Source organism: Malaclemys terrapin, chromosome 1, assembly GCF_027887155.1.
Source record: "Malaclemys terrapin pileata isolate rMalTer1 chromosome 1, rMalTer1.hap1, whole genome shotgun sequence".
Lineage (NCBI taxonomy): Eukaryota > Metazoa > Chordata > Testudines > Emydidae > Malaclemys > Malaclemys terrapin.
The window spans coordinates 46,675,788-46,690,893 of NC_071505.1; the positions used below are offsets into that span (position 1 = coordinate 46,675,788).

Here is a 15,106-nt window from a genome sequence, read left to right on the forward strand (position 1 = left end):
CTCCTGAAACTACTGGGGTTCTTCACCCTGCTCTCCCCAGCCAGGTGCTGCCAACAAGGAGAGACAAGGGGGAAAGGAACAGAGGTGCCAACCCATTGCGCACAGAAGGGGCGGGGGGAGCAGAGCAATGCTGAGCTGCTGGGCTCTTTCTGCTGCCTCCTCTGCCCTCCTATCCTGTGACAATGGTGCCCTCTCCTGAGAGGAGAGGGACAGAACTCTGCCTGCTTCCTACAGCATCTCTGATTTGCTGCTCTCCTGTGGGCAAGTAGGGAAAGTAGCCAATCAAAGGGGGTTTTCTCCCAGGTGGTATTTAAAATGTGCACCCTCAGTGACCCACCTCCCTTTTTATGTGTTGTTTCCTGGGCCTGCAACCCATCGTGATCTTTAAGCACTGAGCAGAGAGGAACACAGGAGGATAGCAGGAGCTAGGGAAAGGGGTGGGGAATAGGAGAAGAAGGGAATATGGAAAGGCTGGGGGACATAAGGACAGAAGAGTCTGTAACTACTGAGCACACTTCCCTATAGAACCTGCATTCCCGAGTTTCAATATTCCTTTGCCATCTAGCAATTATCTGTGAAACCTTTTGGCAAAATGTCTCATTCCCCTTTGGAACTGGTTCCCATAAAGAATGACAACCTACTACTGTTACTGGTCATTCCTTTAGCTCAAGAGATAGAGGATTATGCTGTATATCTGATGATGATGATGATGATGATGATCCATCCACAGGATGGAATGTTTGTTTTTTTCAATTTTTCAATTTTTTTTTAAACATAGGAAATTTTCATTGCCTATGCAATCTTAATTCAGCCCGCTTGTTCACATGCCTTATGATACACAATTTAATTACATTTTCCACAGGATCCCTGTGTCATTCAGTGCACAGCATGGACCTGCTCTGGGGATGAATCAGCTTGTGTAGGGAAGGGGATTGTTGTCTGTAGGACGCCCGCTTCCATTTTTTGCAGAAGTTGGAAGGTATGTAGTGAATGAGGCAATGGATTGCAAGAAGAGAGAGAGTGATCTCATGGTTAGGGCAGTTGAATTCTGCCCTGGAGAACTAGATTCTATCCCTGCCTTTGCCACAGAATTCCTATGTGATGCTGGGCAAGTCACTTAAACCAAACTTTTCACAGGTTGTCAGTAACTGTGTGCTCCTCATTTTCTGGGTACCTGACTTGAGATCCTGGGGTCTGATTTGAATAAGTGCTGAACACTCAGACCTGCACATGAAGTCAATGAGAGCAGTGCTAAGGACATATAAGGGGCTAAGTACTCTGGAAAATCAGGAGCTACATCTCTCAAATTAGGCACCCAACATTATGGATACTTTTGATCATAATATCTCTGTGCCTCAGTTCCCCATCTGTAAAATGGGGGTAATAATACCACTTACTTTATAGAGGTATTGTGAAACCAAAGTAATGGTTTGTGAAGCACTCAAATCCTGTAGTGATGAATGCTAGAGAAAAGACCATGAGGAAATAAAAATTCTGTTTTCAAAGCAGGGTTTGAATGGTGTGTAGTAAATAAGGCATGGGCCACACATTGACCAATATGGATAAACTCATATATTGAACAGCTCATTAAATCAACATCATCCATCTATGGACTGAATGAGGCAGGGATCCTGTGGAAAAATAGTACACCTCTACCCCGATATAACGCTGTCCTCGGGAGCCAAAAAATCTTACCGCGTTATGTCGAACTTGCTTTGATCTGCTGGAGTGCACAGCTCCCCCCGGAGCACTGCTTTACCACGTTATATCTGAATTTGTGTTATATCGGGTCGTGTTATATCGGGGTAGAAGTGTATGTGATAATGTAATTAAAGACTGCATCATAATGCATGTGAACAAGGGGACTGAATTAAGATTGTACAAGCAACCCGAATACTGGCATTTCCTAGCACTTTGCTTACTTTACCTTGCAACCTTAATAATCTTCTTTTAACATAGTTTATAAACAAATTAGACACTAAACCTATCAGCAGCATTCTTATTGACAGCTATATGTGTAATCTGCAAGCAAACTGCACATCATTTCTATGCTATTGATTTCAAAGGACATAGTTACGTGCAACTATAAATAAGGCTAAGATTTTGTCAGGGTTATTTTTAGTAAAAGTCATGGACAGGTCACGGGCAATAAACAAAAATTCATGGAAACTGCGGGGCTTGAGCACAACAGGGGGTGCAGCCATAGGGGGCGCACAGTTCCCGCTCCTGAGCTTGCTGCAGCTGCAGGAAAGGGGTGCACAGACCGACTGCAGCCCCTTCCTCCCACCCCCGAAGCCACAGGTCAGGGGCTGCACCCAGTTTCAGCAGGGCAGAGATGCACAGTCCCGCCTCCAGCCCCAGCTTCAGCTGCTGACAGCTGAAGCGGAAGAAGTCACGGAGGTCCAGTAAAGTAATGGAATCCGTGACTGCTGTTACCTCCATGACTAAATCGTAGCTATAAATACAAATCCAGACTCACATCTCTCATCATTTTTACAGCTTCCCTGGTCTTTCCCAGCTTTCTTGCACACATTGCCAGCCTCCGCTTAATGTATACTAACACATTAGTATCTCGTCCTGGTGAAGGGAAAAAGAAAAAAAGATTAAAAAAGAATTGATAAAGCAAAGGTCCATTTAATATTCCCACATAGTATAAACTGTAGCCATCCCTCTGCATTTTTATCATTTTTGATTAACAAGGACACTATAGCAAATGCAATGAAGAACATGGGGCTAAATTCTGTTGTTGGTTACACTGGCCTAGGTCTGGTATAACTCCTCTGAAGTCAACAGAGTTACTCCAGATATACATTGGTATTAATAAGACCATCAATTGGTCCCATGTCTATGGAGTACAGCCAGCCTTCAAGTTATAGAAGTCTTCTAAACATGAGAACAGCATATAACAATCAAAGAAGGGGAAGGCTAGTCAATTAATACATAAAACAAATGCAGTGTTACAGTTAGCAACAAATTACTCTACTTGCCTATTTATCAACTAGTATAGCAGTCAATACTTGATAAAGATAATAGGCTGCTGCAGGGTGGCTATAAAAGTGAATGTCACCTTCTGCATTAGGCTTTGTATGGGTTAAACACCATACATTCATTATAAGGAAAGGCAGTTCATTTTGAATTTCTGTTTTACATTACTGTTGCCCTATTGCTTTTGACATTAACAGATTCCAGACATGACAATATTATGAAGAGAAAATGCCCTGATAACAAAGAAGGCACCAAAAAGTAACTAGCTGCAGCAATGGCTCTCGAAGATAAGTCATTAGATTCTTGTCTTATTCTTTCTGTGAGAACCAAGAATCATTCTCCGACTATAATTACAATATGTCCTTCTAACATGCTTTTGGACCAACAGGAAATGTGCATATAGTTAATCATCTATAAAATTACCATATAAAGAAAATATAACACACCTGCTAGAGATTATCTTCATGTAGAACATGCAGCCTTTAAAGATTTTGAGACAATAGTTCTAACATTTTCAAGTCTTTAATAATAAGAACAAGATGTGTGCTGAAAACATTCCAAGTACCTACAAATTATTTTAAAGCTGTGATTATACTTTTCAAATAGATTAAGCAACAGGTTGAAAGGTCTGACTTTAGAAGAGAAAATAAATAATGCAGAAGAAGGAATTTCTTCAGCTGTATTTTATATTATGTAATTCCTTATCTCTATACTGAGTCCTATATATTTAATAAAAGACTCATTAGTTACATCTGTTTTCAACATCTATATATGGTGTAACTAATAGGGTATATCTGTCAAACTGGGACTCCTTAAGAGTTATACTGATTGAAGAAATGGTCAAGTGTATTTTCTCATTTTGACATCAAGATAACCCTTTAAGCCAAGATTTTCAAAAGTGACTAGTGATTTGGGGTACATCTAAAAGGCCCTTTAAAGGAAGGGTTCACAGCACTTTCTAAAATTCAGACCGCATCATGGTGTGTCAGCTTGGGCACCCAGAATCAATAGTCACTTTTGAAAATCGGAGCTTTACTGTTTAGAACATTAAATATGGTGTGCGCACGAATGTATGTACACATGCACATAAATGTAGGCATTTGCTAGGGTTTAATAAGGAACATCATGGATCCCACTTGTGAAAGACTAACATGTCCACTCCTTCCCATCCCAATAGTGTCATGAAGGTGTGGCAACAAAATAATAAATAAATACTTAGCAATGAAACTCACCCTTGTGCAAAGGATCAGCACACTATTTAGACATCAGTCATTAGAGTAGATTTTAAGTAGGAATGAAGTGGTGCATAGGCCTTCACCTGCATCTCACTCAATAATTAATTGAATCTCACAACACTCCTGTGAGGTGAAGTATCATCAACACATTTAAAGATGGGGAAAAGTGAGTCATTTTGGATTTGTCTGCACTAGCAATTTTTCTAAAACTTCCCACAGTTGCACTATTGTTGGTTCGATTCTGTTGGTGGTATCAATAGTGAGAATGCTAGTATAGACAGACAGCCCTGGTGATTGCTAGCATTTGAACCACTGTGCCATTTAGACTTGCTCTGAGTACAGTGAGATAACACAGTGACTAACATGCGGTGGCCTGTCTATGCTTTGCTTTCACACCATTGCTACCAAATGTAGTAGTGCAAAGATGGGAAATCTTACGAAAATTGTTAGTATAGACACAGCCAGAGAAATTAAGTGACTTGTTCAAGGTCAAACAGGAAGCTAGTGGTATTCTGACTCTCAGACTTGTCCCTTCATCACAAGGCCATACTGTCTATGAAGACCCAAACTCATCTGTTGTCAGGGGAAAGGGGGGAACACATGTAGGGAAATTAGTGAGCTGTTTAAACAGATGAACTCCTTGATTCCCTGTACAGAACTGATTGCTTATCTCTTCGTACTGCAATTTTTAGAAGCTGAGAGTTGGTCTAGTCATATTTGTATCTATTATAGGGGGAATGAGTAAGGACCCTTACATTTAGTATGCTTAACACTTTCTCTGATAAAGGACCTGTGACCTTTTCTTTGAGAAGCCACTATTTGCAGTAGACCTTTGATGTTCCACAGGGGGAATGCCCTCAGGCTACAGAAGTGTCTTTTTTTTTTTTGTTCCATTAAATTATATCTCAGCAAAAGCTGAATGGAAACTGTTAATAATTGTCATAGCCTCTCTCTCGCTTTTGTTCCTCAGGAACAGTTACAGTTGTATTTAATAGAATTCATTTTTATTTTTTCCTTTAAAATAACATAGAAACTTACATAGAAACTGCCACCCCATTTTATTTAGGTTGCAAAGGCAAGCACTTGAAAGTTAGGAAATGCCAGATTTACAGTGTCTTGACTGGGGTCCCTTGTTCACATGCATTATGACAGTCTTTAATTACATGATCAAATATTATATTTTCCACATAACTTCTGCCTTACTCAGAGCACAGAATAGATGCATACAGGAGCAGAATCAAGATTACATGGGGAACCATAAATCTGCTGGTGCCTGAAAGATGCTGGGAGAGGTCAAGTACTATAAGTACCTATTTTCTCAAAAAATGTGAAATCATTGTGAATGTATCATTCTAAATACTATTATATATCCAATAAGGATATAAAATAATATCATCATCTTTAAAAAATTTCATGTTTTCAGGTATAGACTTGTTTGTGCTTTTGGGACCAAAGATCACAGAGGTCTGTCAAAAATTCCACTGTGTGAGAGTTCTATAGGCAATCTTCCAATTAAGAGAAGTTGCCTAACATTGTGAATTCACGTTCCAGAGGAACGTGGATGCATACATATATGTCCATACTTGTATTTATGCTGTTCGCTGGCTTTCTCCTTTACTTCTTTAGTAGGACAAGAATAATTTAGATCTGGTGGCTTCACAATCTTTTCTGCATTAGCTGGCAGTGACATTTTATATATATTAGGTATATGAAGCACCTAATAAACATCATGTTCCTGTCATATCCACTGCATCTGCTTTATCAAACTTAGCCAATAAATTAGTTATCAAAAAATTATCTAAAAGTTTTAATCAATGCTACCTATTACTCCAGTGTTTGACTTATATTTCTGTTTTGTTTTGTGTTTCTGTTCAGCCCATATCGGGATCTCTCTTAATCTATCCATTCTGACTTTGCCAATGTCACTTTAATGAATGGGTCTCAATAGCCTTACCCTATATACCATATAAAGTTAAATTGTTATGCACTGGCTCTTACAGCTGGTGAAAGACTGAGGAATGGTTATAACTTGCAGAGCACTTATTCCATCTAGACAAGATTTCCCAGCCCTATCACCAAGTTTATTCCTTTGTCCCTTAGCAGCCACCTACAATATAGCCCTAAATTTTCAGAATGACTAGTGATTTTGGGTGCCTCATTTGAGTCACCTTGAACAGACCTGCTTTTCTCAGTATCAGGTCTCTTTAAGGTGTTTACATTTGGGTACCCAAAATCCCTAGTCATTTTTAAAAATGCGGGCTATAGTGGCTATCTGGTTTTTCTGATATGCGCTGCCCATTTCCAGCTGTAACTGGGACACATTCAAACAACAAATGATGACTAAGGCTAAGATTTAGTTATGAGTATTTTTAGTAAAAGTCATGGACAGGTCATGGGCAATAAACAAAATATCACGGCCCGTGACCTGTCCATGACTTTTACTACAAATACCGATTACTAAATTTCTGCTCCTGGGCCACGCTGCTCTGGGGGGCCCCTGCTCCAGCGGTGGTGGCTGTCTGGCCCTGGTGGCCCACTGCTCCGTGGCCCCCAGGGATGGCTCTCGTGATGGCCTCCAGGGCTACTCCCGGGGCGCTGCTATTTGGGTGGTCCCTGTGGCCGCCCCTGGGACCAATGCTCCATCCGCCCCCGGGACTGCTGCTGTACAAGCACTTCTTGGGGCTGCTCCCGGGACCAATGCTCGGGGGCTCCCCGAGGCTGCTGCTCCGGCCACCCCCAGGACCGCTGCTGCTTGGGTGGCCCTGGGCAGCTGGTCCCAGGGACCACCCAGGCTGGGGCCGCCACCAGGACCGCTGTTAGGCCACACCCCGGGGCCAGTCACACCTGCTGCTGGTGGAGCAGCCCCAAGGCCAGTCGCACCGGCTGCTATGGCTGACCCTGTGGCCAGCTCCTTGGGTGCCCCGCGGCCAGCTGCACTGGCCGCTGCAGCTGCGGAAGTCACGGAGGTCGTGGAAAGTCACAGAATCCGTAACTTCCACGACCTCGGTGACAGAATCGCAGCCTGAATGATGACTTATATTTTCACTCGTATCATTGCTGAGATTATGAGGAAACCAGCCAAAAAAACCCGAAAGAGAATATAAAGACTCAGACCAAATTCCAATCATTGTTAAAGATGTTCCCAATTCTCAAATGCCTTGTACTTTGAGTACTCACAAACAATGTCATTTTACTCTCACTTCACATAGGTATAAATGACTAAACTATGCGCAAGGGAAAGAAGAAAGTCAGGCCTGAATAAAAAGATTCCTAGCAGGCTGAAGAAATTCTCCTCTTACTCTCTAGAATTATTAAAGAAATTCCAAAGAGACTTACTGTGTTGGGCTTCATACTGGGCTCCATGGTGCTGTAACTGCTGGCTACGCCTGTAGCAGCCCTCTCCTGCTTTCAGAGCCTGCTTAAACAGCTTCTCTGCCTCCACAATAGTCGTTGCTTCCTCTTCAGCCAAGAGAATATAAGCAGTGGCACACCTGTCAATGAGATCAATGACAAAAAGCAATAATTCATGAGACGGCGAAGTCAATCCGTAGCTATCAAATACAAATGCATGCGGACTGGCAAGTATATATCAAATATACAAGAAATTCTGTTTTGTTCAGGCTCCTTTTTGACAAATCTTTGTACAGTAACTATATTCGTGGCCAGATTCTACATTCTTACTTATGCAGAAGAATATTTTACTACTGGAGTAGTCCCAACGAAACTAATGAAGTTGCTCGTGAAGTAAAAGTACTGCTTTATGTAAATAAGGGTGGTCAGATCTGGTCCTAACATCATCATCTCACATGAGATCATTAGTTCTAAGTATTATTATTGTCAGCATATTATATGGGACATCTTTGATCTTTTTAAAATTAAATGTTTTTGCTGTATGAAAAGAAACAAAGAACTGAACCAATTACAATAAAATAAGAAAAAATACAATATAAAGCCATGTTCACCCAATCATATGATAATATTTTACATTTGTTCACTGTTTTATGTAAGTAGGAAAATCAGAGAAAAATAACCAAAGAGAAAACAAGGGATCAAACACTAGGAGTATAGTGAAAGATGAACTGCAGAGCATAGTGTGTCAGTCAGATGCAAGACATGCCCAACACAGGCAGAAAAGAGCCATTATGCAAAATAAAATCAATCTCCAGCTCTGGTTCATAGATGGGTGGAAAATAATAGGTTCTCTTGTACATGAGGTTCCTTTGAATAGACCAGGCTTAGGCCTGTATTTTACTACTAATGCAAACTTTTCTAAGCTTTGTCCTGATGCACAAGAAAATTCCTGTCCAGTCATTTTACCTTAACCTGGAATGTAAACCTACTTCTGGCAGATACCTGAGTGGAGTCATTCTCTTTTTATACACTTTTATAGAACTTGTCTAGCTTGTCATGCCAAGAAAACCTCATTGAAATGAACTTATTGTGGGATCATAGAAATCCATGATTTTTCATTAAAAAAATTAATAGTGGACTCATGGACAATAAAAATCCCATAGACTTGCATGTTTTTTACATGATATCAAATAAATTAAATAAATATTAGCTCTTTTGCTCTTGCCTCCATCCCCAACTAGGGTTGCCAACTTTCTAGTCGCACAAAACCGAACACCCTATCCCCTCCCCTTCCCTGAGGCCCCGCTCCTGCCCTTCCCCTTCCTGAGGCCATGCCTCCCGCTCACTACATTACCCCTCCCTCAGTGGCTCGTTCTCCATCACCCTCACTCACTTTCACTGGGCTGGGGCAGGGGGTTGGGGTGAGGGCTCTAACTGGGGGTGCAGGCTCCAGGGTGAGGCCAGAAATGAGGAATTTGGAATATGGGAGGGGGCTGCGGGTTGAGGAAGGGGATTGGGGTGTGGGACGGGATGAGGGCTCTGGGCTGGGGTGCTGGCTCTGGGGTGCGGCCATGGATGAGGGGATTGGGGTGTAGGAGGGGCCTCCAGGCTGGGAGGTGAGTCCAAGGGATTTGGAGTGCGGGAGGGAGCTCTGAGCTGGAGAAGAGAGTTGGGGTGCAGGGGAGGTGCGGGCTCTGGGCTGGGGCGCAGGAGGGGCCTCCAGGCTGGGCGGTGGGTCCCAGATGTGGGATTTGGAGTGTGGGAGGGAGCTCTGAGCTGGGGAAGAGGGTTGGGGTCAGGGCCGGCTCCAGGGTTTTGGCCGCCCCAAGCAGCCAAACAAACAAACAAACAAACAAACAAAAAAAGCCGCAATCTGTGGCGGCAATTCCGCGGGAGGTCTTTCAATCTGAGCGGGAGTGAGGGACTATCAGCCGAATTGCCGCACATGCTGCCCCTCTCCGGAGTGGCCGCCCCAAGCACCTGCTTGGCAAGCTGGTGCCTGGAGCCGGCCCTGGTTGGGGTGCAGGGGAGGTGCAGGCTCTGGGCTGGGGCCGGGGATGAGGGGTTTGGGGTGCAGGAAGGTGCTCCAGGTTTGGGTAGCCAGGGCTCAGGGCTGGGGCAGGGGGTTCGGGGTTGGGGCGTGGGATTACCTCAGGTGGCTCCCTGCCTGTCCTAGTACTGAACTGTGCATGCCCCAGAAGCAGCCAGCAGCAGGTCCGGCTCCTAAGCGCAGGGGCCAGGAGGCTCCACGCGCTATTCTTGCCCGCAGGCACCACCACCCCAGCTCCCCAGTGTGGAGCTGGTGCCAGGGGGAAGGGAGGTGAGTGCGCGGAGCCCCATTGCCCCTCCATCTAGGAGCCAGACCTGCTGCCTGCTTCCGGGGCGCAGCACGGTGCCAGCCAGGACAGGTAGGGACGAGCCTGCCTTAGCTCCGCAGCACTATCAACCAGACTTTTAACAGCCTGGTTGGCTCTGCTGACCGGAGCCACCAGGGTCCCTTTTCTACTGGGTGTTCCAGTCGAAAACTGAACACCTGGTTATCCTATCCCCAACTCCAATAGGGAACTATCTGGTGTCACCTCTCCTCTGCCAAATACACTCATCATTCATCATGAGGCAACATGTTTAATACTTCAACATGCTCAGTGACATCTCATTGGCTTTTGCATTAGGCCTATGACTGCTGCATCAGCAAGTGCCAAAGGGGCTATGCTATGCCACACAAACAGATAAGGAGGAAATGATCAGATATCAGGAAATCCATTATGGGTTCCTGGAACTTATCCCCTGCAGCTTTTCCCCAGCACCTATACTATAAAGGTCCACTTTTATAAATGCAGAGCTATTGCAACATACAACTTTGGCTTTCCTCACAGTGTCTTGGTCTTTCTGCAACAGGCCTGTAATTAAGAATAAAAATCTTTTTGGCAAAAATCAGTGCCCTAATCTATTATCCAGTGGATTTTTAAATGACAGAAAATAATCCTAATGTTACTGTCACTTACTCGTTCAACTCCAAGGCTTCGTGTGCTGCAGAAATTCTGGCTTGCGGGTTTCTCTCTCTCCAGGCTTTTTGCATTACTATTCATTAAAACAAAGCAAAACGGTGGCATGTCAGTCACTGCAGCATTAACAGGGAGAAATGACTGCACAACAACAACTCGATTAATTGCTTTCAGTCTGACTCACTGCTGAGCATTTCACAAACCAGGAGGTTCAGCCAGTCACTCAAAAGACACATAATCAATTTCAGTTGCTCTCCTCAATCCCTATGGTTAATCTTTCATTTAATTAAACCTTTGTTTACAGCTAAATCTGGACTAGGGCTAGATCATGCATAGAGCTGCACTGTTGCACTAAAGGGGAGGGAGAAAGCATAGGGACCGTCTTCCTCCCAGGATGGGTGCAACAAGGGGAGTTTCAGAGGGGCCCAGCCTTCCCCCCCCCGCCCCGACCAGAACTGTAAATTAGGCCCAGCAAGCAATCCCTCATGACAGAGGGGTGGCCGGGTCAAATTTGAATGCCACCCCATGCACCTGCTTGGCCATTTCTCTCTCTCTTGCACACACACACCCCTTGGCAGTCCTTCTGGTGCCGAGGGGCAATGGAAGCCCCCAGTCCACAGGAGGGTGGGAAGATTGGATCTGGGCTTTTGGTGCTTCCTGGGGAAATGGAGATGCAGAAGGAGGATGGATTCTGGGAGTCCCAGAACTGCCTGGCCCCTGATGGAGATGGTGCTCTTCAGCCTGACTCCTCTCAGGGACTGAGCATGAGGCGGAGAGACCATGGGGCAGGGGCTCAGGATCTGTAAGTCATTGTTTTGCATTGCAAAGTACATTATCTAATGCATTATTCAATAAATATTTAACACAATTAGAATCTCTTGAATCAAAGCAGGTTATCATTTCCAGTTTCCATTGCTCCCTACAGCTTCCAGTTTCAGTGGGCCAGTAAAACGTAGGGCTGAGTTCTACTTCACTTACATGGGTGTAGCTCCTGTGTAAACGAGGGCTGAATTTGACCCAGAGTATATAAATCGGCATTGCACCAGATGGTATAACAACTTGTTTTACCTTTGTATATGTCAGAAACCATTGGTGGAAGTAGGAGGGAAACTTGAGTCTTTGTAAACGTGAATGGCTTTAGTGACAGGCAGTACAAAATATAGTGAAGTGTCTCTCAAGCAATAAATGGCACATAAGTAAATGATTATTTGTTTGAAATCTACACATTAATAATCTGACTCCACAAATTCCCAATTTTTTACCCAGAGGAGCATCATTGAAATATGATCAAGGCCTTGCCTTTGCTAGTCTGTTTGAAGAAAGTTGATCCCTGAGACAAATTTCTGCTAACCCCAGTCGAAAACTACCATTAAACACTCAGAAAAAGCTCATTTTCTTACTGGCATCTGCAGGCCGTAAATGATCTGTATCACATGTAAAAAACGTTTGATGATCCTGCGCTGAAAGATTCATATCATAGTAGGTCAAAGGTTCTCTTCCTGTCACCCACGTATATCTGTAAAGGCACCAACAAAGTCAGACATTTTGGTTAGATAAGAAGACACACATACAGCAAATCTATAACAAAGGGGAATCCTAGAAATGAGAAATGGACATGACCTATTAGTTTATCCAGTCCACCTCCCTACCAATGTATAATTGTTCTCTACAGTGCATTTTCTTGCCTTTGAAGGAGCTACAGTAGTTACACATAGGCTAATCAGTACCTTGAAAAATACACGTATTCAGAAGTTAAGCCCCACAGAAGCTAACTACAACCCACTCAATGACTTTGTTACAATCAATTTGAACGGAACTGCCACTGTATTGTTAACAAATACCAGACCCTTTTAAAACATTTAGGTTTGTAGGTGTTCTAACAATATAAGAAACTGCAGAATTACTGGGCTCTTGAAAATGGAGCTAAATTCCTTCCCATTCAGAAACATTTATCAAGTAGAGAACACCGGTTGAAAACTTGAGGCATAGCTGAATGCTGTCCAAAAGGTATTTTGCTTGGTATTTAGAATGTTCTCTGTGCGCTTCTCAGGGCTATGCTACTGCACAACAGACTCCTGTGACACTTACCGGTTATACTCAGCTCCTCTGAATAGGTTTAATGGATTTCGCCACACTTTGCATTCTGTCACAAGGAGAAACAGAAATATACATTAATGAAACTGCCTAAAATTACAACCTTAATATTGACATTCATCAGAAACATCAATTATCCTCTAACAAGTTGTGGTGGTCTGCTTTTATTTCCCATACAACCAAATAGCAAATTAAAGGCATGAAGATACAGGTAAATGTACCTTCTCACTCTATCCCTTTCAAACAATGATTTCCTTATAATTTAGGGTTAACAAATTATATCATTCAAGAAAACAACCCCTAACAAAGTTCCAAATGGAAGATTAAAATGATTGTTTTGATTACTGCCAGGTTTCACATTTACCATAATGAGTGTGGGGCAGCGGGGGAGGATCATATCTGGGATTATTGTGTTGAAAAATCCTGTAATTAATCATGTCCCTATGGACTTGTTATTTCTAGAGGCAAACTTCATTGTCTAGTTACTGTTATAAATCAGTGAGAATCTCAGCTACAATTGGTTGCTTTAATTCCTCCTCAGCATTTGAAATAAAAAAACCTGTGGCACCAGCTGCTGACCTTGCTTGAGTTATAACCATCCCACGATTGACAAGGGATGCTAAGATTGATTGGCAGAGGAAAGTTCACGGCAAAGGCTTGGGAACACTAAAAGAGTTTCATATGTTTTGCTCCTCTTATACAAAAATAAAATAAGATTACAAGTTCCCCACGTTCATATCCAAATCCATCTCACAGGCAGGGAGACTCAAGAAAATCCCCAACAACAACACCATTTAGAACAGAGCTTACAAGATTAATAGCATTAATTCCTACAGCTTTCCAAATACAAAAGCCTGATTCTGGTTTCACTTGCACAAGTTCTATACCAGTGGAACTCTGCTGATTTCAACAGAATCATTCCTGATTTACACCAATGAAAGTGAGACCAGAATCAGATCCAATATTTGCAACCAAAAGATTCAGAGATGCACTGTGTGGTAGCACATAATTTTGCTGCAGACCGTTTATTGTAATATACATGACACAAGTCACTGCAAGAACTTGTCATGCCTTGTTTTGCCAGCAATATTGCATCACTGACATTTTATCAGGCTACTTTTCATCACAACCAAATGTCAACCTGAAAATTTTCTACTATGAAATGTCAATGGCACCATGTTATCTCACCAGGACCTCACTGCAGCAAAAGTCTACACTGTGATAATAAATTGACAAGGTATCTAATCTATGCATCTTATAATATATAGGCCTGATCCTGAAACATAATAAGACTCATAGACTCATAGACTTTAAGGTCAGAAGGGACCATTATGATCATCTGGTCTGACCCCCTGCATGCTGCAGGCCACAAAACCGTCCCTACCCTTCCCTTGACTCTGCTGATGAAGTCCCCAAATCCTGTGTTTTAGTGACTTCAATTGGCAGAGAACCCTCCTGCTAGCGATCCCTGCCCCATGCTGCGGAGGAAGGCGAAAAACCTCCAGGGCCTCAGCCAATCCACCCTGGAGGAAAATTCCTTCCCGACCCCAAATATGGCGATCAGTAAGACCCCGAGCATGTAGGCAAGAGTCTCCAGCCTGACCCTTGTTAGGCATTATACTATTTACCTGCCATTGCTCGGTATTCCTCAGCTAATATGTTTTACCATTAAACCATTCCCTCCATAAACTTATCTAACTTAATCTTAAAACCAGACAGGTCCCTCGCCTTAGTCTGTCACAATGAGAAATAGAGAGACAAGGTGGGCGAGGTAATATCTTTTTACTGGACCAACTTCTGTTGGTGAGAGAAACAAAACAAAAGTTGGTCCAATAAAAGATATTACCTCACCCAGTTTGTCTCTCTAATATCCTGGGAGCGACATGGCTGCAACAATACTGCATACAACAATGAGAAATAGAAATACAGAATGGGAATCAAGCAGTGCTCTTTTTCATATTCTCCATTGCTATGTCCAGGTCTGATTGAGAAGTGGTGTTGGAATGACAGGGAGAGAAAGCATCTTGCATAAATTTGCAGTGATTCCTTTGGCAGTCTGAAAAATAGAGTTGCAGATATAAACAGCTCTCAGGGTCAGCCTCTAAATTAGATAACATATGTGTAAGACATAGTGATGTGGCAAAAGGCAGGAGTTTGCAGGGAGCAAAAACACTGGTGGAGAAAAACATGGTTGCAGGAGAGCACTTTTTACTTTCTTCCTGTTTCATTATCAATGAGTTGTTAGCCACAAGTAGTCTTGTTTCAGGCAGGTATGGTACTTAGGTTCATTACATTGTTGCCGAAGAGGCAGTAGGCAGTATTGAAGTTGAGATCATTGACAGAAAGCCAATCAGGGGAAGTGCATTGTTACTTCTATAAGAATGTTGGATCTCTCTGGACCACTGGTCTGGGATTAATTTAATTATTGTTCCTCTA

The 15,106-nt window shown here is 43.0% G+C and overlaps 1 protein-coding gene across 4 annotated transcripts in view; it reads right to left on the reverse strand.

Moving 5' to 3' along the window:
- Nucleotides 1–15,106, reverse strand: part of ST7 (suppression of tumorigenicity 7) — a 221,035-nt gene that overhangs the window by 73,473 nt on the left and 132,456 nt on the right. For all 4 annotated transcript variants that reach the window (XM_054023620.1, XM_054023610.1, XM_054023625.1 and 1 more), the window contains exons 4-8: nt 12,665–12,719; nt 11,977–12,092; nt 10,577–10,652; nt 7,557–7,711; nt 2,480–2,577 (exon numbers count right to left, since the gene is read on the reverse strand). In XM_054023620.1, the coding sequence (XP_053879595.1) occupies nt 2,480–2,577; nt 7,557–7,711; nt 10,577–10,652; nt 11,977–12,092; nt 12,665–12,719 (500 nt within the window). The remainder of the gene's footprint in view (nt 1–2,479; nt 2,578–7,556; nt 7,712–10,576; nt 10,653–11,976; nt 12,093–12,664; nt 12,720–15,106) is intronic.